Source organism: Macrotis lagotis, chromosome 3 (assembly GCF_037893015.1).
Source record: "Macrotis lagotis isolate mMagLag1 chromosome 3, bilby.v1.9.chrom.fasta, whole genome shotgun sequence".
Classification (NCBI taxonomy): domain Eukaryota; kingdom Metazoa; phylum Chordata; class Mammalia; order Peramelemorphia; family Peramelidae; genus Macrotis; species Macrotis lagotis.
The window spans coordinates 192878048-192905001 of record NC_133660.1 but is presented as its reverse complement, the minus strand read 5'-3'; the positions used below and the strand labels follow the sequence as shown (position 1 = coordinate 192905001).

The 26954-nt window shown below is 34.5% G+C and overlaps 1 protein-coding gene across 8 annotated transcripts in view; it reads left to right on the top strand.

The window, feature by feature from the left end:
• Positions 1-26754, top strand: part of TBC1D19 (TBC1 domain family member 19) — a 144576-nt gene extending 117822 nt beyond the window's left edge. For 7 of the 8 annotated variants that reach the window (XM_074229659.1, XM_074229657.1, XM_074229663.1 and 4 more), the window contains 6 exons: positions 8929-8961; positions 12998-13107; positions 15320-15411; positions 17545-17660; positions 25489-25559; positions 26546-26754. In XM_074229659.1, coding sequence (XP_074085760.1) covers positions 8929-8961; positions 12998-13107; positions 15320-15411; positions 17545-17660; positions 25489-25559; positions 26546-26620 — 497 coding nt within the window. In that variant the 3' untranslated portion in view covers positions 26621-26754. Of the gene's footprint in view, positions 1-8928; positions 8962-12997; positions 13108-15319; positions 15412-17544; positions 17661-23201; positions 23337-25488; positions 25566-26545 lie in introns of those variants that run through there. The other variant, XR_012477061.1, reaches the window with a different exon arrangement.
• The last annotated feature ends 200 nt before the right edge of the window (positions 26755-26954 follow it).

The window sequence follows — 26954 nt, the reverse complement described above, 5'->3', positions numbered from 1 at the left end:
CCACCTAGCCTCCCCATTCCTAAGACAATTTGAATGGAAACAATTCAGTTTTCTGATGTTCTGGTAAACTGTCCAGGTTTCACAGGCATATAGCAATGAGATCAGCACAGTGGCTCTGTAGACCTTCAGTTTGGTAGTCAGTCTGATACCTGTTCTCTCCCACAGTTTATTTTGGAGCCTCCCAAATACTGAACTAGTTCTGGCAATGTGAATGTCAACCTCCTTGTCAATGTGTACCTCCCTGGATAAGACACTGCCAAGGAAAGTGAACATGTCCACAGTACTCAAAACTTTTCCATTTGCTGTAATCAATGGTTCCATATATGGATGGTGTGGTGCAGGCTGATGGAGCACCTGTGTTTTCTTGGTGTTAATTGTTAGACCAAAATTAGCCATCTGCAAATAGAAGATCATGCATCAACACTCCCTCCAGTTTGATCTTGGCTTGTAGCCTTTTCAAATTGAAGAATTTGTTATCAGTGTGGGTAGCTGACCTTGAGTCCCTGTATATTCTCAGTGAAGGCACTTGATATCATGGCTGAAAACATCACGCTGAATAATATGGGAGCAAGGACACAACCTTGTTTCACTCCATTGGTGACCAGAAAATCTCGAGAGCATTGTCCACTATCCAGAACCCGGGTATGCATGCCAATATGAAAGTGATGTGTTACAATACTGATGAACTTCTCCAGGCAACCAAATTTTGACATAATTTTCCATAAGCCTTCATGACTGATGGGATCAAAGGCCTTGGTCAGATTTACAAATGTATACAGACCTCTGTTCTGTTCCTGGCATTTTTCCTAAAATTGTTGGGCAACAAACACCATATCAACTATTCCTCTACCCTTTCTGAAGCCACTCAGGGAGGTGACCAACTTCCAGGTGGAGGATCAGCGTATTGAGAAGGATTCTGGCAAGAATCTTACCAGCAATGACTAAAAGACTGTCACAGGACAATCTATTCCCTTTGCCTTTACAGAGATGGACTATGGAGGAATCTTGAGGATAACCTCTTCATGCCATATAACCTGGAAAATTTTATTCAATTTTTGGATGAGCAATGGACCCCCCACCTTGTAGATCTCAGCTGAAATAGAATCAGTACCAGGTGCTTTGCCACATGAAAGGAGTCTGATGGTATTCGAAGCCTCTTCTTTAGTTGGAACTTCAACTAGGGACCGATTGACTTCAACTTGAGGTAAATGGTCAATGGCTTCTGCATTGATTGATGATATTCTGTTAAGAACACTATGGAAATGTTCAGCCCACCTCTCTAGCATCATGTCCCTATCATTAATCAATGTGAATTCATCAGAACTGAGTAGTTGATATGCACCAAATGTCTTTGGCCCATAAATAGCCTTCAGGGCATGTTAAAACATTTTGATTTATTACTTTTTTTTAAGTTTTTGCAAGGCAATGGGGTTTAAATGACTTGCTGAAGGTCACACAGCTAGGTAATTAAGTATCTGAGGCTGGATTTGAACTCAGGTACTCCTGACTCCAGGGCCAATGCTCTATACACTGCACCACCTAGCTGCCCTTTTTACTTTTGATGGAATTAAATGCTACCTTCTTAGAAATGGATGAGCCATCCTGCTGGTAAACCCTTCGAAGTTGTCCTTTTTCATCTAGCAGCTTCTGTATTCCCCATCATTTTCATCAAACCATTCAGAGAGTTCTCTATTGAAAGAACCAGTCATTCCAGACATTCAGTTGTCCATACCACCAAAGTAATGAGCCTCCAACCTGTGTCCACCATTACTTTTTGTTTTATTTGTTTTTTGCAAGGCCATGTGGGATTAAGTGATTTCCCCAAGGCCACACAGCTAGGTAATTATTAAGCGTCTGAGTCCAGATTTGAACTCAAGTTCTCCTGGCTCCAGGCTGGAGGCAGCTAGGTGGCACAGTGGATCAAACATTAGTCCTGGAGTCAGGAGGACCTGAGTTCAAATCCAACCTCAGAATATGTGTGTGTGTGTGTGTGTGTGTGTATACACACACACACACACATACATATACACTGTGACTGGAAAGTAATTTCAGAGGTAAAGACTTGCAGGGAAGAACTGCAAAAGGTGCAATTCAGTCAGACTTGCTCTTTAGGAAAATCATTTTGGCAGCTGAGTTGAGAGAGACCTGAGGCAGAAAGACCCATTAGAAATCCAGCTCTTTTTGGGATGTTTTAGAGTTTGAGATGCCTTTTGGGACAGTGAGAGAAAGATTTGATATTCAGGTGCAAAGAGATGATCATTGAAACCCTGGGAGTTAATGAGATCACCAAGTTAAGTGATGTAAAGGAAGAAAAGAAGAAGGTTCCAGACAGATCATTAGAACCTCACAATTGGTTAGTGGGATGAAGGCCCGGCAGAGGAGAATAAGAAGTGGTCAGATAGATAGAACAACAACCAGGAGAAAGCATCAGAACTAGAGAGGACAGATCATATAAAGCAAGATGAGAAGCTACAGTAAAGACACCACTGAGGATATATATAAATATAATTACAAAACACTATTCAAAAAATAAGGATATGTCTTAAGTAAATTATTTGCCATGGTTGAGTCACATATATAATGAAAATAACAGTAGTACCAAAAACAATTTGCAGATTTGCTGCTATAACAATCATTATCTAGAGGTACTTTCTCATGCTTGACAAAATAATATTTCATTTGGAGGAATAAATGAATTATAAGGGAACGAATAAAAAAAGTAAGAATAAAGAAAAATAGCACACTGATTTCATACTATATTATGAAGCAGTAATCAAAATTATTTGTCCCTTATTTTAAAAAAATTAAAAAGTAGATGAATGAGTACTTATAAAGTAATTATTAAATGCCAGGCATCATCCAAGTGCTAGAGCTACTATTATAAAAGTGAGTAAGGCAATCTTGTTCTTCAGGGAATTGCCACTCTAATGGGGGGAAGATATTCATGTATGTATGCACATGTATGTATATGTATATATGCACATGTATTTTAAAATTTTTGTCATGGAAGGGTGTCTCTCACAAGTTACTGCAGGAGGGAGCTAATACACAGTTTGACCAATTGATAGACAGTTTTCCAGGAGTAATGAAAGTATTATTTTGATTATTCTTCCCAGAGCCAGAGGTGGAAAGGAGAAGATGGGAAGTGCACCTTTGCAGGGTAGATGGTATGTGAGCTGGGGTAGACAGTTGGATAGAAAGTGAAATATGGTCTGGTGTGAGGCCTGGGGCTGACTTTTCAACCCTCACCCACCAGTCTGACAACTTAGCCATAAGATAGGTCAAAATCTAAATAGATTAGCTCCCTCTGAGATGGAGGGATGGAGTGGAAGGAATGTTTTCTAGCATCTCAGGCTGGTGGACTGTGCTGGGTGATGAGGAATAGGGCAACTTCAAATAAATGGCAAGATCAGGAAATTAGCTGGAATCTGAAATAATCAAAATAACTCATGGTTTAAATAGAAAGCATAAATAACTTTGGAGAAAAATTCCTTCTTTGTAAAAAAAAAAAAAAAAGAATTACTGCCAAAAGCTAGAAAAAGTATTACAAAAATAAGTTTTGACCAAAAGTTTACACCATAATATCACAAGTTCTAAAGGGGCCCCCAATCTGCATTTAAAACATGAGACCACAAAAAGTTAGGAAAAAAATGAGATCAAGTACCTTTACAGCTTTGGATACAGGGACAATGATTATTAACCAGACAGGTGTTACAAAAGATCACAAAGGATATAGCACATGATTATATGAAATTGAGACGCTTTTACACAAACAATAAATGTGAGCCAGATAAGAAAAACCCTTCACTGAAAATCTCTAATAAGAATCTAATCCATATGTATTTATATGTATATATACATACACACACATACTGAGACAGAGAAAATAGAAAACTATATAGCATAGTGGATAGAGCACTGACCCTAGAGTCAGAAAGACCTGTGCTCAATCTCAGATACTTACTGTTGGATCCTGTCACTTAACCTCATTTTCTTCCACTGTAAAAAAAAAATGGATTAGCGGGGCAGGGAAGTTGGTAGGCTTCAGTAAATACTTACTTCATTAATCTAAGTATATAAAAAAATCAAAAACCTCTCCACGGAGACTAAGTGGTCAAAGTAAATCAGCAAATAGCTCTCAAAAACAATAACTGCAAACTGTAAGAAAAAAATCAATTCTTCAAATGATAAACAATAAGAAATACTAATCAAAATTGCTCTAAGCTTCCATCTCACACTGAGCAAATTGGCAAAGTTGGAAATGATCAGTTTAATGCATCCAAACTAAACAATCTGCACTGGGCATAGCACTGCTGGCGGCCACTAGGTGGCGCCAGAGTGCACCGAGTGCTGGCCTGTACACTCGTGCTCCCAGACACTGTGACCCTGGGCCAGTCACTTCACCTCTGTCTGCCTCAGTTTCCTCAGTTGTGAAATGAGGATAATAACAACGCTCACTCCTCAGAGGAGTTGGGAGGATCAAATGAGATAGCGTTTGTCCAAGCCCTTAGCATAGTGCCTGGCAGAGAGTTGATGTATAAATATCAGCTGCTGTGCTGCTGCTGCTGCTGCTGTTCCACTGTTGTACTATTGGTGGAGCTATGAATTTCTGAAGCAATTTGGGGTTTAAAAAGTGACATCTTGGGCAGCTAGGTGGAACAATGGATAGAGCACCAAGCCCTGGAGTCAGGAGTATCTGAGTTCAAATCCAGCCTCAGACACGTAATAATTACCTAGCTGTATGGCCTTGGGCAAGCCACTTAACTCCATTGCCTTGCAAAAACTTTTTTAAAAAAGTGACAACTTTCATCTCAGATACAACAGAATGTTCATAACAGTCCCTTTTTGTGTTAGCAAAGAAGTGGAAACAAGAGATAGATCCTCATAAGGTAGGGAATGGCTAAACAATTTTTCATTGATATAGTGACATCATATTAATAGAAATAATGATTAAGAAAAATTCAGACATATGTGGGAATACTTACCCAAACTGATACAAAGTTAAGTAAGCAGAATCAAGAAAACAACATAAATAGAAAGAGAAAAATTAATAAAACATGAATGCTTTGTAATTTATGATAAAGCTTAGTCCTGAAGAAGCATTGAAAAAATAAAGCTTTCCCTTGACTGCAGAGGCTAGGGGCTATAAGTATTATATATTCTTTAAGATATAGTAGTTGTGGGGGTAGCTAGGTGGTGCTGTGGATAGAGCACTAGCCCAGGTGTCAGGAGGAGCTGAGTTCAAATCCAGTCTCAGGCACATAATAATTACCTACCTATGTGACCTTGGGAAAGTCACTCAACCCCACTGCCTTATAAAACTAAAAAGAAAAAAAAAAGACATAGTAGTTGTATTTAGTTTTGCTACACACATTTTTTTCCTTCTTTGTTGAAAAAAGGGATGACCTGGGGAAGGGGAAGGGAAATATATTAAAACAAGAATGATAGAGAAGCAAAAGACTCCAAAAGAAAATTTTAGAATAAGTTACTGAGTAATTGATGTCATTATCGTTATATTTAAAGAAATTAATTTTAATCTAATAAGAGATTGATGGAATATTGATATTGAATGATCTTTGACATCTTACCGCTACAGAAACTCAGCTACCCAGCAACATTACCACCTTAGAACATAGTTGAGAACCAGAAATTAGGAAGAAAAACGTCTTTTGACATTAAAAATAGTTTCATTAAATTGTATCTACTTTTTAAAATAGATCCCTTCAGAAACAGAGAACTCTATTCTCAGGAATAGATCTTCCTTACTCTAAAGGGTTTTCAACTCTGAGCAATAAAGGAAACAGATTAGAAAATGGAGAGGATTACAATATTGAGATACTTCCAGGGGTCATAGGATTATAGATGAAAGATGAAAGAGAACTTCATATAACACAGCCCCTCATCACACAGTTGAAAGAAACTGATGCCCAGGGAAGTCAAATGCCCTGTCCAAGGTAGTAAATGGCAGAGCAAGAAGTGAAACCCCCATCTTCTGACCAAATCCAGAACTCTGTGCCTCATAGCCAACAGCTAATTAAGAAAGAAAAAGACAGAAAAAGTAGATGAAAAGGTTCAAAAAAAGCTTTAAGATTATGAAATAAGTACTCTATTACACAAGTTCTATTTATTTCAGTGAAGCCCTTGAACATGGCTTCTCATTGCCTGTTGAGATCACTCTACATAATGATTTTGCATGATCTCAAAAAAGGTTAAATTATGTTCAGCACATTATGTTTAAGAAGTCAGGGAGATACATAATATACTTTAAAATATTCTGAAGGAAGTAGTTATGTGATAAAGCCCTAGACCTGTAGTCAGGAAGTCCTGAGTTCCAATGTGACCATAGCCCATATAAACTATATGATTGAGCACATCTCTTGAATTCTTCATCTGAAGAAGATGAAGTTTCTTCATCTAAAAAATGAGGATGATAACAATGCCTCCCTCCCAGGGTTGTTGTGAGGATTAAATGAGATAACATGTAAAGTGCTTTGCAAACTTTAAAGCATTTTCTAAATACTAGTTGTTATATAAAAAGGCATCTTTTTTCCTAACTCAAATACCACAGACTCACAGAATTAATCCTGAGAAGATTAAAACTAAAAGTATAAAGGATTTTCTGTTCTTTGCTTTCAAATCCATATAATATCAAAGGATTTAGTGGAAGTATGGGTGAAGGGATATTAGGAATAGCAGATTATAGCTTTTAACCAAGTTCTTTTAATGGCCTCAAATTTCTCCTTGAACCAAATACTTTATTATGAAGCAAAGAATCAATTTGTATCCTTAGGTTGCATACTACCCAAATAGTTTTGGCAAACTACTTCTATGTTCTCAGATAAAGTCATGTTCCTAATGTATTTAAAAAACTTTTTCTCTGCTTCTCATATCTTCAGTTCTTCAAAAGTTAAGTTTTAGTCATCTGGCTAATTCCTAGGAATGTTTTTCTAATGGACACTTATGACCTTGAAATATTTTTTTCTTTTATACAGTATCTTCCAACCAATCTTGCCTCGAGTTTTATATTTGCTGTGGATAATTATTTTAAGAAACTATTCTTCTTTAATACATCTTAAGGAAGGCAAAAATCCTAACTATGTTGCAATGAATATGAAATTCATTCCTTGTTGTAAAGATCCTTTTGACAAAGTCCAAACTCCACATGTAAATCATCCACAAACCTATTCAAATTGAAATGCTGTTACTCTAGTGCCAATCTCATATTAAAAGTCTTTGTTGTTCAGTTGTTTCAGTCATGTCTGACTCTTCATGACCCCATTTGGGATTTTCTTGACAAAAATGCTATGGCAGTTTGCCATTTCATTTTCCAGATCATTTTAGAGATGAGGAAACCGAGGCACAAAAGGTTAAGTAATTTGCCAGGGTCATACAACATCTAAGTGTCTGAGGCCTGATTTGAATTTAGGAAGATAAATCTTCCTGACTTCAGGCCCAGCCCTCTCTGTACTGTTCCACTTATCTGCCCTATTAAAATTTTTAATTTTCAGACATTAAAATTTACTTTTAAAATACTAAAATAAGCTTTCTCTACCTATAACTGAAACCTTTAACTTAAAACTTTCAATATACCCACTATTCCTAATCCTTTTCTCTATTACTAAAAAAGAAAAGAAAACCAACTATTCCTGTTTACTAGTATTTTTATTTTAGGATTATTTCTAATTCTCTAACCCTATTTTCTCCCCATTAACTATAATCATATTTGAGTATGTTATATATAATGTGTGTATATGTAATATACATATATGCAAATATGTAAAACCATAAAACAATAAATATATAAGTAAATATTAATTGTGATATCACACAATATAAAGGAATATCAATATTACTAACATGTTCAAAAAATGTAGAATTAATTTTAAAAACTAACCATACTTTGAACAAGAACCAAAAAAATTATATGTATACAGATATTTATATGTATATATGAGTGAAAGCAAAAAACTAAATGTTATATAAAACCAAATAAATAAATAAAATATTAACTAGTTGAACTATATTCCAAAGAAAATAATTTTTAAAAGGGAGAAAATTTTTTATAAATTTTACTTAAATTTCAGTAATGCAAGATTAAAACAAAATTCAAGTATAAGGAATAAGTCAGGAAGTTTCACATGAGACTAGTAGAAATTACAGAGAATGGGGGTGGCTAGGTGGCACAGTGGATAGAGCACCAGGCCCTGGAGTCAGGCGTCCCTGAGGTCAAATGCAGCCTCAGACACTTAATAATTACGTAGCCATGTGGCCTTGGGCAAGCCACTTAACCCCATTGCCTTGCAATAATAATAATAATAATAAAATTTTTAAAAAGAAATTACAGAGAAAAGATCCAGAAAATGTTGCAAATCACTTCATCAGGATGCTGAGACATATGTAGAACAGCACAACTTAGGAGAGTGTTAACTGATAAAATCAAGTGAGAAAAGACTGAAACCTTTAAAAGAGAAGCTGGAAAATTCAGCATGTCATCATTTTGACATATTGAAGGATTGATGAAAAATTCAAAAGAAGGTTGACAAGATGGTGGAACCTTGTTTAGTCAATTTCAATTGTAATTCTCTTCATGATCTCATTTGGATAATGAAATACTGAATATACTAAAGTATTTTGCCATTTACTTTTCCATTTCTTTTTTATGCACGAGGAAATTGAAGCAAACAGGATTAAATGACTTGCCCAGGGTCACACACAGCTACTACGCGGCTGAGGCCAGATTTGATTCTAAGATCTTCTTCCCTTCAGGTCCCTTCAGGTCTATCCACTGTGCCACCTCACTGCCTCCTACTTAGTGATTGAAGATTTGATAATTTTTCTGTTGACATGCTATATTTTTAGAATGGATCTAATAGGGATTTATTATGAAAACATTGTTATTAAATTGGCTCTGTCATTTTTATTTTGTAGGTGTAATCCCTTTCCATGGATTTTCAATGTATGGTAAGTTGGACTTACAAAGAGTCACTTATATTACACCTTTACTGACTTTTTTTTTTTGTTTTTATTTTTTGCAAGGCAATGGGGTTAAGTGATTTGACTAAGGTCACACATATCTAGGAAATTATTGTCTGAGGCTGGATTTGAATTCAGGTCCTCCTGACTCCAGGGCCTGTCCTCTATCCACCTAGTTGCCCCACCTTAATTGACTTTTTTTTTAGGTTTTTGATTTTTTTTGCAAGGCAATGGGGCTAAGTGGCTTGCCCAAAGCCACACGGCTAGGTAATTATTAAGTACCTGAGGCTGGATTTGAACTCAGGTACTCCTGACTCCAGGGCCTGTGGGTGCTCTATCCACTGCTGCCACCTAGCTGTCCCTGACCAATACTTTTTAAGGGTTGTTTTTCCCTTGTTTTTAATCTAGTTTTGAATGAGTAATCTTATTTTCATAGTTTTCTAGCAAAAAAACTTCACAAATTATTCAATGTTTATGATAAATTTATTAATGCTCAATTTTTAAAAATCTAGGTTGATGTGTGAATATAAAGCTTTTAAAATAGTGTCTCAGTAGATATAAGATAATACTGCAAGGGGCAGATAGGTGCACAGTGAATAGAGCACCGGCCCTGGAGTCAGGAGTACCTGAGTTCAAATACTTAATCAGGATTAGTAATTAATGATTACCTAGCTGTGTGGCCTTGGACAAGCCACTTAACTCCATTTGCCTTGCAAAAACCTAAAAAAAATGCCTTAGACAAGCCACTTAACTCCATTTGCCTTGCAAAAACCTAAAAAAAATGCATATGCATCTTGCTTAATAATAGCTTGCCCAAGGCCACACAGCTAGGTAATTATTAAGTGTCTGAGGCTGGATTTGAACTCAGGTACTCCTGACTCCAGGGCTGGTGCTCTATTCACTGCGCAACCTAGCCACCCCTATTGCATGACTTTTAAAAATCATTTGCCAAAGGAAGGATTTATTTTAAAATCAATGAAAAAAAATTAGCGCACATCAGTTTCACTTATCTTTCAAGGGATTGTGGCACAGAAGAGAATGTTTATTCAAAGAAAATCTTACCTCCATCAGAAGATTTTTAATAGGATATTTTAAATAATATTATAATTACAAGTAGAATAGAATTGCTCAGTGGATAGAGTCCTGGACTTGTATCAAGAATGGTTCAAGTCTTGCCTTTGATATGTACTGACTGGACAATACTGAGCAAGTCATTTACATTCCTGATTGTCTGAACTGTTCTCTAAGACTAAAAGTCAAAAGAAATTGCCACTCAGCAATGAGAGAAAGAGATTCCTTATCTAGGAATACTTTAGAGTGATGAAAACACAGGTGCAGTTTTTATTCCTGTGTCTGTTCCTATGTGACAGAATTCAACATAATACAGTTATATTATTTTTGCTTCTTCAAATCTTTTTAGAAATACATTGAAAAATAAATAATAAACAAATTAGTCAGCAATTTTGAATATTGGTTACTATTAATGGGCTCTTTAAGCCTCTTTTACCTATATTTGGGAAGTGGTTCTTATTTTTTTTAATTTTATATAAAATTATTTTTCTATATACTTTCACTAAATAATAGTTTTAAAACTTTGAAACTTTATGATTGTGTCAGTATGAAGCTATCTGCTTAATACAGAAATGAAAGTGAGTCTTAAAAATGCAAATAAAGTGGGAAATAGAGTGAAAAAGTGTCTGGTGTACACATGCTCCATCCAAGTTATTTCTTTATATCTTTTCTAATTTATTCATCATGCCTAATAAAGAATGTATAATTCTTTTGATTGTGACTGTCATATATAGATTTAGGATGGTTGGTGAATATTGTGGAGTCTTTTTTACCCATTACCTGATTAGGAAGTTTATGGGTAGCTTAAACAAACTCTATAATTATATATGTATTTAGAAATTTGGTTTGTCTTTACTTTTCCTAATCCTTCTGATAAATTGAAGTGACCAGTTATTAGTACTGGTTTTCCTATAGTGTTTTGAGAAACTGAATCATCAAACTATGTTACTCTTTTTTCTTAGAGTGTTGAAATTCTTCTGCTTTTTAAGCATTTTATTTGATCTCTTTTCCTTTCACTTTTTAAAAGTGAAAAGAAACCAAGAATGGTAGAATGGTTGATGTGCTTATTTCAACTTCTTTCTGTCCTTGGCCATGACCAGTGACTAGTTCTAAAGGTTCTTACAATCAGTTTTTCATTTTTTACAATATTGGTAAATCTTTTGAATTCAGTTTTGTATTTATGAGTCACAAGTTGTTATTTTTGCTCCTAAAAGTCTTCATTATAATACTTTTAAAGATTTTAAAATCTCAAAAAAATCAGTTTGTTACCTTTTTGCCAGTATAGTTTAGCTCTTATCTAAAATTACAATTTCCTGTTATGCTAATAAAAAATTTAACTTGCATAGATATGCCTGCCTTTCTCTGCCTTGTGCTATAGTTTTATATTAGATGAAAGACCAATCTTTCTTTGGTAAATAGTTCCTGCTTCTTTTTATCAATTAATTTGTTTTAAGCAAGTTTGAAAGTAGCTCTCTTTTAACTCGTTACTTTCCTTTAAACTAAACTAGTACTTGAACATTTATTTTTAAATTAAATTAATTTTTAGGGATTTAAAAAATATTCTAAAAACTTAGAAAAAATCATTCATATGAAGATTTAAAGGTACTAGGTTTAATTCTCATACATGTAGCTGAGTGGTACAAAGCACTGGGCCTGAATTCAGAAAAACCTGAGTTCAAATGCAGTCTCAGACACTTATTAGATGTGTGTGTGTGTGTGACCTCAGGCAAAGGATTTAATCCCTCTCAGCCTTTGTTTCCTCTTCTGTAAACTGAGAATAATAGTAATCAAATCTGTCTCCCAGAAGCTCTCATTTTCAAATGAGATAATCTTTGTAAAGCTCTTGGTACAGTGCCCAGAACATAAGAGATGCTATATAAATGCTAAGTGGTATTGTTGTTATTGTTGATTGCCAATGAGGAAAATTAAATCCTCTCCCAATTATTGGAGGGACTTGCACCTTTGTATTTATGTAGTCCTGTGCCACTTCTAATGTTCTCTGAAATTTTTTTTTTAACTTGTTATTCATTCTTCCAAAATGTTCAAATGCTGGAAGGCAAATCTGATTCCTTTAAAGTGGAATGTGGAAATCAACTTCCAGTCCATCATCTTGTAGATGACTTTATTTTTAACTTTTGTTGTTGTTGTTCCTTAGGAGTTTGTTTGAAGTCAAAAATATCCTCTAGAAAGTCATTAATCTAGATGAGATTATTTCATATTCTGATGAGCCTAGATAATGATGTCTTATGTTTAGCTCATGCTTTATTTATACCTTTTTAAATAAAAAAAATTCTCTAATGGCAGAAAAACCAAGGATGGCCAGACCAAACTTCCTCTTTTAGAATTGAGAGTTTTCAGTTAACAATCTTCTGTGACCATGGCCCAGCCAATGCTGCTTGACTGCTCGCTCTCTCTCTCTCTCTCTCCCCCTCTCTCTCTCTCTCCCCCCTCCCCTCCCCCATCCCTATCCCTATCCCTTCCTATGTGCTATAACCTTTTAAAATAATTTTTTGGTGGATAAAGCACCAGCCCTGGGTTCAAGTACTGAAGTACTGGGTTCAAATCCAGTCTCAGACACTTAATAATTACCTAGCTGTGTGGCCTTGGGCAAGCCACTTAACCCCATTTGCCTTGCAAAAAAAAAAACCCCTAAAAACCTAAAATAATTTTTTGTTTTATTTCTAAAAAAAAAAAGACTTGAGAGTTTTCACATGTGCTTCAAAATCCAACACACAGATTTAAAATAGGATTTAAAATAGAATAACTTAAAATTTAAAATAACATGGGTTACAATTAGAGACATTCACACACACACATATATGATTGTTACTTCTTGGTGAGTGTAATTACTGTGAATGTATGGATTTATTTATTTACATGAATCATGCATTTTTATTCATTAAACTAATTTAGCAGTTTGCAATGTCGTCAATTAATTTTTTTATCCTTTCAGTTGCTCCACTTTGTTTTCTGTACCATGAACCTTCCAAATTGTATCAGATATTCCGTGAGATGTATGTCCGTTTTTTCTTCAGACTCCATTCCATCTCTTCTCATCCTTCTGTAAGTTCATTAGAAATTGAGTTAAATTAGTTTATAACTGTAATTTTTTTATTAGAAGACAACATAGTGGCAGATTTTCTTTAATTGTATTTATGTAGAGTTATTAAAATAATACTATAAAACTACACATTTGTATAGTTGATTTAGTTGATTTAAAGGCCCTGATGGTGGTATTGAATTACAGATCATAATAATTCTGTCATAGAATCAGGACGATGAAGTATTTTAAGATGGAGGAAATATAAATGTTTTTATGAGGCACTAGAAAAATACCATTGCTCGATTAGATTTTGAGAAGTGTCATCTTTTATATAATGAAATAGGAACGCTAATTCAGAATCATTTTAACGTAAAAGCATGTTCTAGAAACACTTTTCACATGTGTGCTGGCCTTTTCAGTTCATTGACAAGTAAAGAAATTATGACTTATCACTTGTTTTCCAAGTTCATAATTTTATATTTTGGCTAGTTATCCATGTAAATTTTGAATGTTTTTGCTTAGCTTTGCTAAATTTTTAGAGATACGTAAAAAACAAATTGAGCATGAAATTTTAAAATCTCTCTTTTCCATTTCCTTTGATCATTGTCTTATCTTTATTGCTATCTTCTCCCCTGTCTCTTCCAACAACTAGAATGGGGGGGGGGGGCTTTTATTTAATGCTCAAAATATACTTATCTTTTTTGAGCTTCCTTGACCAATTTGAGATAGTTTTGACCACCCAGTTGAAATGTTGACTGAATTCATATGTGAAGGGATCAAACCTCCTAAAATAAGATTTTTCTATCCCATTTTATGAGTTATCATGATACCTAAGGAAGGGGCTTATGGTGAATTATCTTCTCTTTATTCATCTAGTTTACTCACATTCATTATTGCATGCAGGAGGTAGGAGAGGAGTTAACTATTTTTATATCATCCTAATCTTAGACTGTTTTATTGCAAACTAAAGTTTTTATGATGAGATGGTTCTAGGATTACACTAATGCAAACAATGAAATTCTGCCCAACATTTTAGGACACAAAACATTTGGATAACTTGATTTTGCTCTTGTCTTCCTTTGTTTTTATCTGGAATGGAAGTCAAACTGATATAATCTTTCTTTTCATCTTCTACCTCAGGGGCAACTTGAAATTTTCTTCCCTCGTTTCCCTGAACAGTTCTGTACTTCAGGGTTCAAAGCAGCCCTCTGAAATTACCATTTCCTTAGACAAATAGAAGTAAATTGACAAATAGTTCTTAGCTTTCTTATCACTACCTCCATGCTGAGTTTACAGTTTCCTTACTTGATTGCCTATTTCACCTTATATTGGCTCAAATATTCTTTTTTAGTAGAATAAGGACTTGCAGGTAGTCACATCTTTTTCAAGCCTGTAATGAATCCTATGAATTTAGCATTAGAACAACTCCTTTTTTTTCTTTGTAGAAACTCAAAAATAATATTAAAAATTTCCCAGCAAAATTAGGCCCAAGGAGTGCCAAGCTACCAGAGTCTTGATTCAGGAATTTGAATATGGTTTCCTAAAGAATGCACTTTTCTGTTGTCTCTTGTGCTACATCAATATTGCCCCCCCCCTTTTTAACTCACTAATCAAAGAGTCATGTTAAATGACTATGTTATGTCAACACTACACAAACAGTTTTCCTGATGGGCTGACAGTAAGAGAGGGAAGGAAGGGGAGGTTAAATGTTATAGGAAAAGTAGGAAAAGCGACAGGAAATATTTTTTTCCTAGGAGAGAGGCAGCAGGAGGGGAAAGCAATTATGGAGGGAGACAGCAAAGGGTGTGGGGAAGGCTCCAGGGAAATACCTGAAAACTGGCAAGTATCCAGAAAAAACTAATTTCTCTGTGGCCCAAGTGATCTTAAATATCAGGTCAAATAACAGTTTGTTCTGTGTAATAGTGTTTTTCCTGGACGATTTGTATATTACATGATTCAGTGGGGAGCCCATTGTATTAGAAATGATATAATCTGAAACATATGTAATAAGCTGTTATATACTTGATAAATGAAATTTCTCATTTGTTCAATCCAGCAAATGATTTACTAGCAACATTTTTGACTTGTACCTTTGCTGTTAAATTTAAAATATTTAAGTGATATTTACATTAATATTCATGATTTTTTTCTCATTGTGAACTTGGAAAATAATTTTAAAATAATTTAAGTGCTATATATGCTAATGAATTATTATTATTATTATTATTATAGGGTATTGTTTCACTGTGTTTGCTGTTTGAGACACTTCTTCAAACTCATCTCCCACAACTCTTTTATCATCTACGGGAAATTGGAGCTCAGCCGTGCGTATTTTTCTCTTGTCTGTGTAATAGGGAAACATACTCTCATATTAATCAATTTATCAATTAACAAATATTTATTAAACATGCTATGCTAGGCTACAAAGTCTAAAGAAAAAACATCCCCATCTTCAAAAGGCCTACAGTCTAATGAGGGAGAAAAACATATGCATTTATAAGTATACTGTATATACTTATACATATACAAAACAAATATGTGGTAGAGAAGGTCCTAGCAGCTGGGAACACCAAAAGATGTAGAAGTAATCCTTAACTGATTCTTCTGGAACAGAAAAATCCTTTGAGGTGAATTAACTCTTTCAAGACAGAAGTATATCATTAAGTTAAGAATTATAATTATTCATTAAAAAACTATTCCTTCAAAATATTTTTAAAATTGGGGGCAGCTAGGTTGCTCAGTGCATAGAGCACCCACCTTGGAGTCAGGGTACCTGAGTTCAAATCCAACCTCAAACACTTCATAATTACCTAGCTGTGTAGCCTTGGGCAAGCCACTTAACCCCATTTGCCTTGCAAAAATCTAAAAAAAATAAAATTCCTAAAATTGATAGAAGGATTTCTAGAAATATAATACATTCTTTACCAGGAATTTCCTGTCAGTTGCAAGAGTTACAACAATGAATTCTTTTCTATTCATGATCAAAGATATTTGCCACAAAGGAGTAAACAGTTTGTGAAAAAAAACCTGAATTATAAATGTGATATTCAGACTATCATGATTAACTAAAGTTAATGATGATTAAAATTTGCTATGATGTATTAAGGGGAATATCTATATATTCCAATTTGTAAGTTTGACTCTTCTTTCAAATTGTTTGATTAAAAATTAATTGATTATTTCACTTACCACACAAAAATTAGGTACACATACTGCCTAGGTACTGAAGATTCAAAAATAAGGCAGGACTTAGTTCCAGCTCTCAAGAAGCTTCCAGTTTGTTAGTAAAGTGGGATTAGAAAATTAGCACAAACAGTCCCCTAAGGAAGGAATTTAGACAACAGAGATAACATGGATGGATGGATAGATTGACAGATGAATGGATGAATAGATAGATGAATGGACAGATGGACAAATGGATAGTCTAAAATATTGTGCGTGTATGTGTGATATATAAGTAATTTTGATAGAAGACTTGAGTAAGTGAAGGAGAATCAGGAAAAGTATTTGAACTAAACCTTGAAGGAAGTGAGGTATTCTAAGAGGTGCCAGTGGCATGTTTTCTAGACCTGAGGAATAACCAATGAAAAGTGATGAAAACTGGTGATAGAAAGTCATGTATGTGGACCTGTTAGCAGTTCTGGCTGATTATAAACAGAAGTAATGTCCTGGAAAAGTGATTTAAAACCACATTGTATGGGGCTTTAAGTACAAAACAGAGAAGTTTATATTTGATCTTTATAATAATAGGGAGCCCCTAGAGTTTTTTAAGGTGGAGAGTAGGGAGTATGGCATGGTCACATTTAAGAAAATCACTTTGACAGCTTTGTGGCATGATGGATTGGAGTGAGGCAAGGAAGACCGTAGAAACTGTCACAATATATCAAGCAACTAATAGAGTCAGAATTAGGGTAGTGACTATGAGAATGGAGAGAAGAGGATGAAAATAATAAATATTATGAAAATATAAATAACAAGATTTGGCAATTGATGGAATCTGCTAAGAATGAGGGTGATGAGTCAGGGATGATATTGAGTTTGCAAACCTGTGACTGAAGACCTGGTGAAGGAAAGGATCACTTCTCACTGGAATATTCAAGGAATGATTCATGGAGAAAATGATATGTGATGCTATTATGGCTATCCCATGACATATTTCATTTTTATTCACCTTCCATTGATTACTCAGTATTATCTAAAACATAGAAACCAAAGGAGAATTTCTCATGTCTGACCTAGATATCTTCACAGGTTTTCAGCCTTCTAATATTTTAATCTTGCATAATATTATTTATGGAATTCTTCAATTATGCAGTTCTACTGTCTTCAAGAGAATAGTTGCATTTTTAATTCCTAGGTATATTTGCAATAGAATGATTTGATCTTATTCTGAATATTTAATTTTTTTAAAGATAACTACAGATAACACTTTCTCCTTTTTTTTCTCTTCATTACAGACTTCGTATATCATTTAAGTGGATGGTACGTGCATTTTCTGGTTACTTAGCTACGGATCAGCTTTTGCTTTTATGGGATAGAATCCTAGGATACAACTCTCTGGAAATTCTTGCTGGTAATGTGGAATGTTTATTTGTAATATATATATATATATATATATATATATATATATGCGTGTGTGTGTGTGTGTGTGTGTGTGTGTGTGTGTGTATCCAGAAAAATGAACAATCATTTTCTCTGTCTAGAGTAAATACTTTAATGGGGGGGTATACCTCATCTGTAGACATTTATAATATTTTATTCAAAATCATGGTATAAAGAAGAGTTCTAAAATAGGAGGCAGGAAACCTAGATTCTCATTCCATCCTTGATGCTGTCTTTTGAAACCTTAGTTAACTTTAATTCTCCTTTTCTTAATCTTTTGCATTATGGATCTCTCAGATCCCTTCTGGTTTTAAAACTCTATCCATCTAGCATACAGATAATAAACATTAATTGTTTAATTGAATGAAATTAACTTACTAAGATTAAATTTAATATGGAGAAAATTCAAATCTTCACTTCATTAAAATTATTTATGGAAATAGATAGGAAATGTTATAAGGAAGATGAAACTGGAAAGGATGAAAATGTGATGTGAAGAAGACCTAGACTGTTTTGAAAGACAAGTTGAATGTGAGCTATTGTATGATATGTCATCCCCAAAAGATCATGTTTTCTTTCTTAAATTTTTTTAAACATGTCCTTTTATCACTGTGTGAACACTACCTTCATGATCTGACTCAGAACACCTCTGTAATTTAAAGTTTCCCAGAATTTGGGGGGCAAAAAAATATATCACTTTACTGCCAGTCTAGTATTGAACCTCTCTATGTTTAGCTAGCTGGTTCTTGGAAAAACAATTTTACCTATACTCTCTTGGAACTTCCTCAGTTTCATAGTAATTGCCAGAGTTTACACTTTCCTGATAAAGCTTAAAGAACCCAAACAGCTCTCATGAGATCTCAGGGTAGAGTATCCTGATGGAAAGAGGTGTTCTTCTTACCAAAATGGTAGGACCACATAGGCATTGTTTTACCCCTTTCTGGACACCACAGTTTTAGAATAAATCCAGAAGTAGCTGATGCAGAATAGTGGAATTCAAAACTGTGACTTAATTGTTGGAGGGACTGGACCTGGAGAAGAAAAGAACATGTCTTCAAATATTTAAGGGTGGACTAAATATTTGTTCAGCTTAAAATCAGAGGACAGAACTAAAATCAGTGGATGGCAGTGATTTTAAAAAGAAAGGCATCTTTAAAGAATCTTTAACGTATCCAAGAAGAAGTCATCTAACTATTTGTCAAGGACACTAGAAGACTATATTTTGAGTGAAGGTTGAATTTGATGGCTTCCTTTTTTTTTAACTTTGTAATTCTATTATATCTGAGCTTCGTTCTAATTATTTCTAATTAAGCAAAATTAAGGGCTCTCAGTCTACACTGGCATACCAGATACTCATTCCCAATACCAGAAAATTCAGGACATACCTCTACCCAGTCCCTCAGAAAAGTAGCTCTCTTCATTTCCTCTTTCTACTTCATTATGACAGCAACTCACTTTTCTTGATTTAATCAAAGATTATTTTATTATAACTGTTAAAGATTTGTCACTTTTATTAAGCTAATGGATCTCCCTTTATGGACTCCCAGTTTTTCAAACTATTGAAGAATGTGGAGTTCTTAGAGTTGAAGTCGCTCAATTTAGTATGCCATGTTCTATCTCCATTACATTTTTTTTACCAATCTCCTCAATCTTAGGTCAAGCACTTACTAGCTCACTCTCCTATCATTCTGCTTTCTAATTACTTGTTTCCATACTTCTATTGTCTCCCCTCTCCAACTAGCCTCCATATAGTTGCCAAAATAATTTTCTGAGGGCACAGATAGGATCTACCCTGCCCCAAAATGTTCATTTAAAGCATGCCATTGTCTGTCTCCCACCTACTTTTTTCTGTATTCCAGCCAAACTTGCAATTTTTCAATGTTGACATTGTATCTTTTGACTGATAACCTACCTGCCATGCCTCAACCCCAGCTCTTAAGAATCTTTTTCCTAGGGGGGCAGCTAGATGGCACACCCCTGGCCCTGGAGTCAGGAGTATTTGAGTTCAAATCTGGCCTCAGACACTTAATAATTGCCTAGATGTGTGACCTTGGGCAAGTCACTTAACCCCATGGCCATAAATTTAAAAAAAATTTAAAAATAAAAAAAAAGAATTGTTTTCCTTCAAGGAAACTCAGATCTTTAAACACATCTTTTAAAACATAAATTTAATAACCAATTCTCAGTTATTAGTAGTCCTTCCTTAAATTATTTTGTATTTGTTTATCATTATTTGTTTTTTTATATCCCCACTTGAGGGTAAACTCTTTGAGGGCATAAACTGGTTCTTTTGGGAGGTGGATGGGAGGATGAGAAAACAGAAGGTAGTATCTCCCATCCCTTGAGGACCTCTAACAGAAGCTATATAACCATCCTTCAATATATATATATATATATATATATATATATATATGTGTGTGTGTGTGTGTGTGTGTGTGTGTGTGTGTGTGTGTGTGTGTGTGTGTGTGTGTATAATAAATATATAAATATATATATATATCGGATCCTCTCCAGTCAGAAACTATCTAGATAATCCCTTTTGAAGCTTGAGATGCAATGATTCCCTTATGTTTTATGTGAAAGGTCTGTACTACTAGAATCCAGGTAATAAACAGTATTACATATTTTAATAGAACTTTAAAGTTTACAAAGTATTCTTCATGATAACCACATACGATAAATAAGACAAGTATTATTATCCTCATTTTATGGTTGAAAAAGCTAAGGTTCCAACACAATATGTAGGAACAGGTGTATTGAGGCCTAGTGCACCCTCTGTTCTCCCATTCTGTTCTTCTTGAGTTGGGTGTCCCTTCTTATCTGAGAGCTGATGGCTCCAGCATCCAAGCAGGCCCCATGGCGTGACTGAAGAATGTGTCTTTTCTTCACTGTAGTTTCTACTAACTTAAAGTGTTTCTCTTTCTCTATTGCTGGAATTTGTACTTGCCAGGTACTGGAGTTTCATGTTTATTTCTTGTTCTCTCTACTAAAATCTTGTAATCTTTTAGAATATTTTTTTAAATTTTTATTTATTTAAGGCAGTGAGTTTTGAGTGACTTGCTCAAGGTCACACACCTAGGCAATTATTAAGTGTCTGAGGCCGAATTTGAACTCAGGTCCTCCTGACTCCAGGACTGGTGCTCTATCCACTGTGCCACCTAACTGCCCCTAAATCTTGTAATCTTTCATGTCTATTCTATATTTAGCAAAAAACTAATCAAACACATTCCTATTTAAATGTGTGTGAGGCATTAACATAATCACACCAAGGTTATCATATATGAAGTAAGAGAAATGGTGAGGGGAAAGAAGAAACAGCTTTATCACAGAGTAGAAAGTACTCAATTAATTACATTTCACTGCTTCACTTGGGTTAAATATAATCTGGGGATGAATGTAATTCAAATCATTAGGAAAATCAAATGCACAACAGCCATCATACAAATACCACAGTAAAATAAAAAGAGCATTGAACTTTGGGAGTCAGAAGATTTGATTTAACTCCAATTCTAGTTCTGCCATTAATGAACCCATTGGGCAAGTTGTTTTTTCAGGGAATCAGTTTTCTAAACCATAAGATGAGAAGGATGGACTAGGTGAGTTTTAAGGTCCCTTCCAGTTCTAAAATATGATAGTTCTATGAAGCATGCATTTTTTCACTTCCTCTTTCCTTCCAGAGTGGGATATTTATTCTTAGCCTTCAAAATAAATATTTTGGGGGAATATTCTTTTACCTTCTTCATTTTTCAGTATATGAATAGTATTTCTTGCTGTGAAAAATTAGGAATATTTTGGAAATTGTATTCTTTAAATTGTAATTTTCTGCAGGAGGAATTATAGTAAAATTTATATTTTTAGAGTACATTGCCATCCACACACCTTTGAAACTACTAATGAAAATAAGTATAGGAATGTATATACATATATGTCTGTGCATGTACTATTTATAGATATGTATATACATGTATGGATATGAATGAATAGCTAGATTGCCAAGATTTTTGAATGTGAAAATTAGATTATTAATAAAGTTGTATTGTTAAGCATTTCAGCTATAGCATTGAAAATTCCTTTATATATTAAGCTAAAATCTCCTTTCTTATAGAGTCTACCAATAGCTTCTGGTTCTGATTCTGCCATCTGCAGCTATTTAAATATCCCTTTAAATATTAAAGATAGCCTTTAGGCTCTCCTTTGATACCCCATCCCCAAACCCCTGTAGTTATTCCTGTCCTGGTTCTTTTCTTTGGGTGTACTCCAGATGGAATCTGAAGTTCTTTCTGGGCACCACATTTTAGTTTAAAGGAGGACACATAATAGGAAGAACTTTCTAAAGTGTAATGTGTTAAGTGGCAAATTCCTACAACTAAAAACATTTGAGTAAATGTAATAACCAATTATCAGGGACATTATAAAAGGAATTCCTCTCTTGCGTAGGATATTGAAACAAATGACCTGAGCAAGAAGAAAAGAAGAAACTAATATAACATCACCTTTCCTACCCCAATTTCCCATTTGCTTTTTCAAAAAATTGCAAAAGAAAACTGTTATGAGCTCTGAAAATGAGAAACAAAAATGACAGGAATACCCTCATATTAGGTCTCAGCTATAAGTTTTGTTGATTTTAGTGTAACCCTTGAGAAAATATAAATATATTAGGAATCTGGTTCAATTGTGACTTCATCCACATTTACTCTGCTCTCTCCCTTTATTACTTTTCACAAGCCATTTAATCCTTGGGCCTCAGTTTCCCCAATTAGAGATGACATAATTGGACTAAATCATCTCTGGGTCTAATAATATTCATATAAATTCCAAATTATGGAGGTTAGTTTAAAGAAAAAGTGTCTTAGCAATATTATTGATGTGGTTGCTTAGAAAATGACTAGAGCTTGTAAAATCAAAAGAAAATAAGAGAAGTACTACTCTTCATATCAATGCTTTCTTAATTCAGCTGACAAATATTCAAAAAAATATGAGAAATTGTGTATCTTGGCTCTGTGGCAAACAGTGCTGTTCCAAGGAAAGGCTGGACAGGCCTAACATTACAGCAGACTAAAAGGAAATTCTGTGATGTGACACCAAGATAAATAAAGATTGTGAGTACATAAGCATTTCGGAACCTGAGGTCAGTTGGTGAGCTGCCCTTATTTTTTCTTCCCCTCCTACCTTTGGAAAAAAGTTAATTGCCTATACTTTACAACTCTTTCCTGATCTAACAAAGAGAATTTTCACAGACCAAACTAGCTGCCATGAACTCGTGGACATTCGGCAACTATTGAGAGGGGAATAAAAAACACAGTCTGCCTGTCTCCCAGTGTTACTATAGTGGCTCCACTAAATAAAAGTAAGGGTCAAGAGATTGACATTGGAAAGCAGTTGCTTGTCCAAAGAAATAATTTGTATTTGCTATTTTTGTAAATCTATTTGTCAGTGACTCTTAAAAGTTTTTGTTATCAGTTTTTAAAATAATGTCTTTCTCCTCATTATCTTTTAACTACACTATATATAGCTCACTTGGACTTTCTACTAGTTACCCTGCATGGGTAAAGAACACTCACTACTAAGGGGATCAGGAAAGGCCCCCCTATAGGAGGTGACATCTGAACTGAGACTCGAAGGAAGCTAAGGATTCTAAGAGGCAGAGGTGAGGAGGGAGTGCATTTCAGGCCTGGGGGACAGCCGATGCAAGGGCTTGGAGGCGGGAGATGTAATATTGAGTTGTAGGCAAAGCAAGTAAGGCATCTATGAGGGAATAGTGTAAAGTAAATCTGGGAAGGTAGGCTAGACCAAGACTGTGCCAGGCTTTAAATGCCAAACTGAAGAATCTGTATTTTTATCTCAAAGATAATAGAGAACCTCTGAAAGTTCTGAAATTGAGGGGGGTGGCTGGTAAACTTCAGGAAGTTTATTTTGTCAGTTCAGTGAAAGAGGGATTGAAGAGGAAAGAGATTAAAATCAGGAGCCAATCAAGGGATGGCAGTAGTCCAGGCTAGAGGTGATAGGGGCCTGGATTAGGCTGATTGCTATTTGCTAATAGGGTGGATACAAGAGCTATTATAGAGATAAAATTGACACGATGAGGCAATGACTAGATCTATCAGGGTGAGAGACAATGAAGGTTGAGGAGGATTCTGAGGCTTTAAGCTTTGGTAACTAGAAGAACAGTATTGCCCTTAGCAGTTTGACTTTTCGTTTTCCTCTTAAGCCATACATTCATTTAAAGTGTTCTGAGAGAATTTTCATTAATAATAATGTTGACCATAAGTATTTGAATTCATTGGTGGCATAAATGTCACTATAAGAGTTTTCTCTTAATTGTTAGGAATTTAAAATGCTATTTCTTGCATATTTTAAATAAAAATATTGGTTGAGGTATGAAATTTTATTGTAAGGGGATAACTTTATTCTATGTCAGGCTATGTTCCTACTAGGTCAGACTCTAATGGCTTTTCCTTTAACATTGCTAAGTGCCTCACTTTTAGAAACTTAAAAATTCTTTATAGTAGTCCTCAGATTTAATTAATGATAATAGTTCACCTGTTTTTAAATGGTTGTTTTTCACACTGCATGATGTACAGAACCTTAAGCTCTATGAATGTTTTTATGACTTTCTCAAATTGGTGTATTGTCATTCACCATAGAATCATGGAAATTAGACCTTCAAGAGAGTTCAATGGTCATCTTGTCCAATTCCCTCACTTTATAATTGAAGAAACTAAGACCCAAAGAAATTGAATGACTTGCCCAAGGTCAATTAAGCAGAATCAGTTGTAGAACCTAGAAGCAGTGACCCCTGATGCAGTGAGTTTTCTGCCATACCACACTTGGCAGCCTTGCTCAGTTCTGTTTCCAGGGCCTAGCCCCAAATTAAAACAGTAAATCCTTTCACAGTCTTAAAATTTTAGAAGTATTCTTCTAGATTACCATATTGTCTAATTAAAGCCAGAAAGGTCTTCTGCTCTGAGACATCACATTTTTTTTCTTATTGTCTTTTTGCTTGAATAAAAGCAACCAATTCTTCATCATCTTAGAACCTAGTTGTTAATGTTCTTTTCCATCATATTATAGTCTTCTAAGATTTTACCTTCCCATGTCAATTATAAATACCTTATACAATCTGCTTTTCCTTGGTTCACTTATCACCCTCTTGACCCAAAATGTTTATTTCTGCTAGCTATTTTTAAACATTACTTAGCAAGTATGTAGTACTTTTTAAAGAAACTTTTGGCCATTTTGCATCTTAAAATTTAGTGCCATGAGGGCGACTTAAAATTTAATGCTGTTAGGAAAATTATTGCTTTGATTTTTCTCTTCTTGTTAACACATTTTCCTCCTGTATAGCTTTACTGAGATGAGTGCTCCCTCCACCTGTGCAGATCAGAACCTCTTGTGCAATTGTCATATCTTTTCATAAATCTTCCATAGAGGATCTACCCTGGGAGCTGGAGAGACTTCCTCTGTTTTGTTTCTTATATTTAGGGCTTACCAGTAGAACCCTATTGAGATAGAGTCATTTAAATGTATAAAGATTATTTGATTTGAAGAGAGAGGTTTATGAGATAACTTGAACTTTCAAAAGGATCACTTATTTAACTTTAATAAGTTTTTTTTTTTTAGGGGGCAGTGGGTAGAGGAGAGGAAGTTCTGGAAAAAAACAGCAGTTGCTAGGAATTTGATTTACATAAATTGTCAAGTCTTCTCATTCAAAACCAGAAGCAAGTATATGGTTGATCCAGGTAAATGTGTTGAACTGATCAATAGGTCAGCAGTTGAAAATACTGTGCATTCTTTTTCAGTTCTGGCAGCTGCTGTGTTTGCTTTCCGAGCAGTAAACCTGATGGAGGTGACATCACTGGCTGCCGCTGAAGTAAGGATAAGTTTCACTTAGAGGAGAGGAGATTGAAATACTTTCTGAAATGCTGCCAACCAAAACAATTTAAGCTTCAGATGCATAAAGCATGCATTGTTACTCTTTCATTTTTAATTTACTAAAAGCTGAAAGGTCTAAACTCAAGAGCATATTTAAATACTTAAATCTTCTTCATTCCTTGATTAAAGACATTTTGGGGTGGTATCATATGATAATCATTGTAGGCACTTTATGTCTACTAACATCATTGTTGACATACTGAGTTTTTTAGTGTATTAGTGTACTGTGTTCACAGGATAAAAAATGAGTTAAACTGTATAGTCTAGCATTGAATGATATAGATATATAGCTAGCTAGCTAGCTAGATAACTAGTGCTTGTTTTCTATTGATTTAAAAAAATCTCTGCCAATAATTTAAAGACAATTTTCTTCTGGTATATTTTATAGCTAAATATAGTTAGAAATCATAAGCTAAAATGATGTAAATCTGTTATCTTATAGAAATATAAATCATACCCCCCAAAATAGCTATCCATATTCTATCTTTAGTTAAATAGAGTGAATACATATGAATCTTGCAATTGGATAAATATTATTGCAGCCTTAGAATGATTCACTTAAAGTCATACTTATTCCTTATACTAGTATAACAGGATGAGGATTCATAATGTACATTTATTTATAGAAACAAGCTGAAATATTAGACCTCTTATAAACCCATGCTACCTTGTAGGTTAAAGTCCAGCTCACTTCCTGGCAGCATAATAGTTTTTTGTATGTGCACTGAAATTGAAGAATCTAGAAAGAAAATATAGAAATGTTAATATAGTACAGAATGATTTAATTGGGGCAGTGCTGACAAGTGAATTTAAGATTATTATTGATGTTAATATATGGATCCTGTGACTTTTGCTATTGTTTCATTATATTTTGATAGTTAAGCTGTTTAAATTTAACAATTCTATTTTGTTTGTTTGTTTCAGGCTGTGCTTGCTGACCTTTCCACTTTAAAAGTTATGCCACTTCTTCAAATTTTTCTTTTTGCTACTATCACTTGATCTTCTTCCAGGTCACTGACAACACAATCTAGTTTTTCATTAGAAACTAATCATGAACTATGCAAACTCTGCATAAAACCAAAATTAACCTCCGCATATCAACCAATAAAGATCATGTTACCTTCACAGTTAAACCTAAGTAGTTTTTCACTTTATGAAACAATAACTTTGCACATCAAATTTGCACTGCATGCTGCTGAATTTCATCAAAAGACATAATTTTCATGATACTATGGAGAAATGCTCATTGTTCATAATGTATTAATACATATAAATACTGATCTAAAAAGGGCATGTAACAGTATATGCAATAAGAAATTAAAATACTGTAATA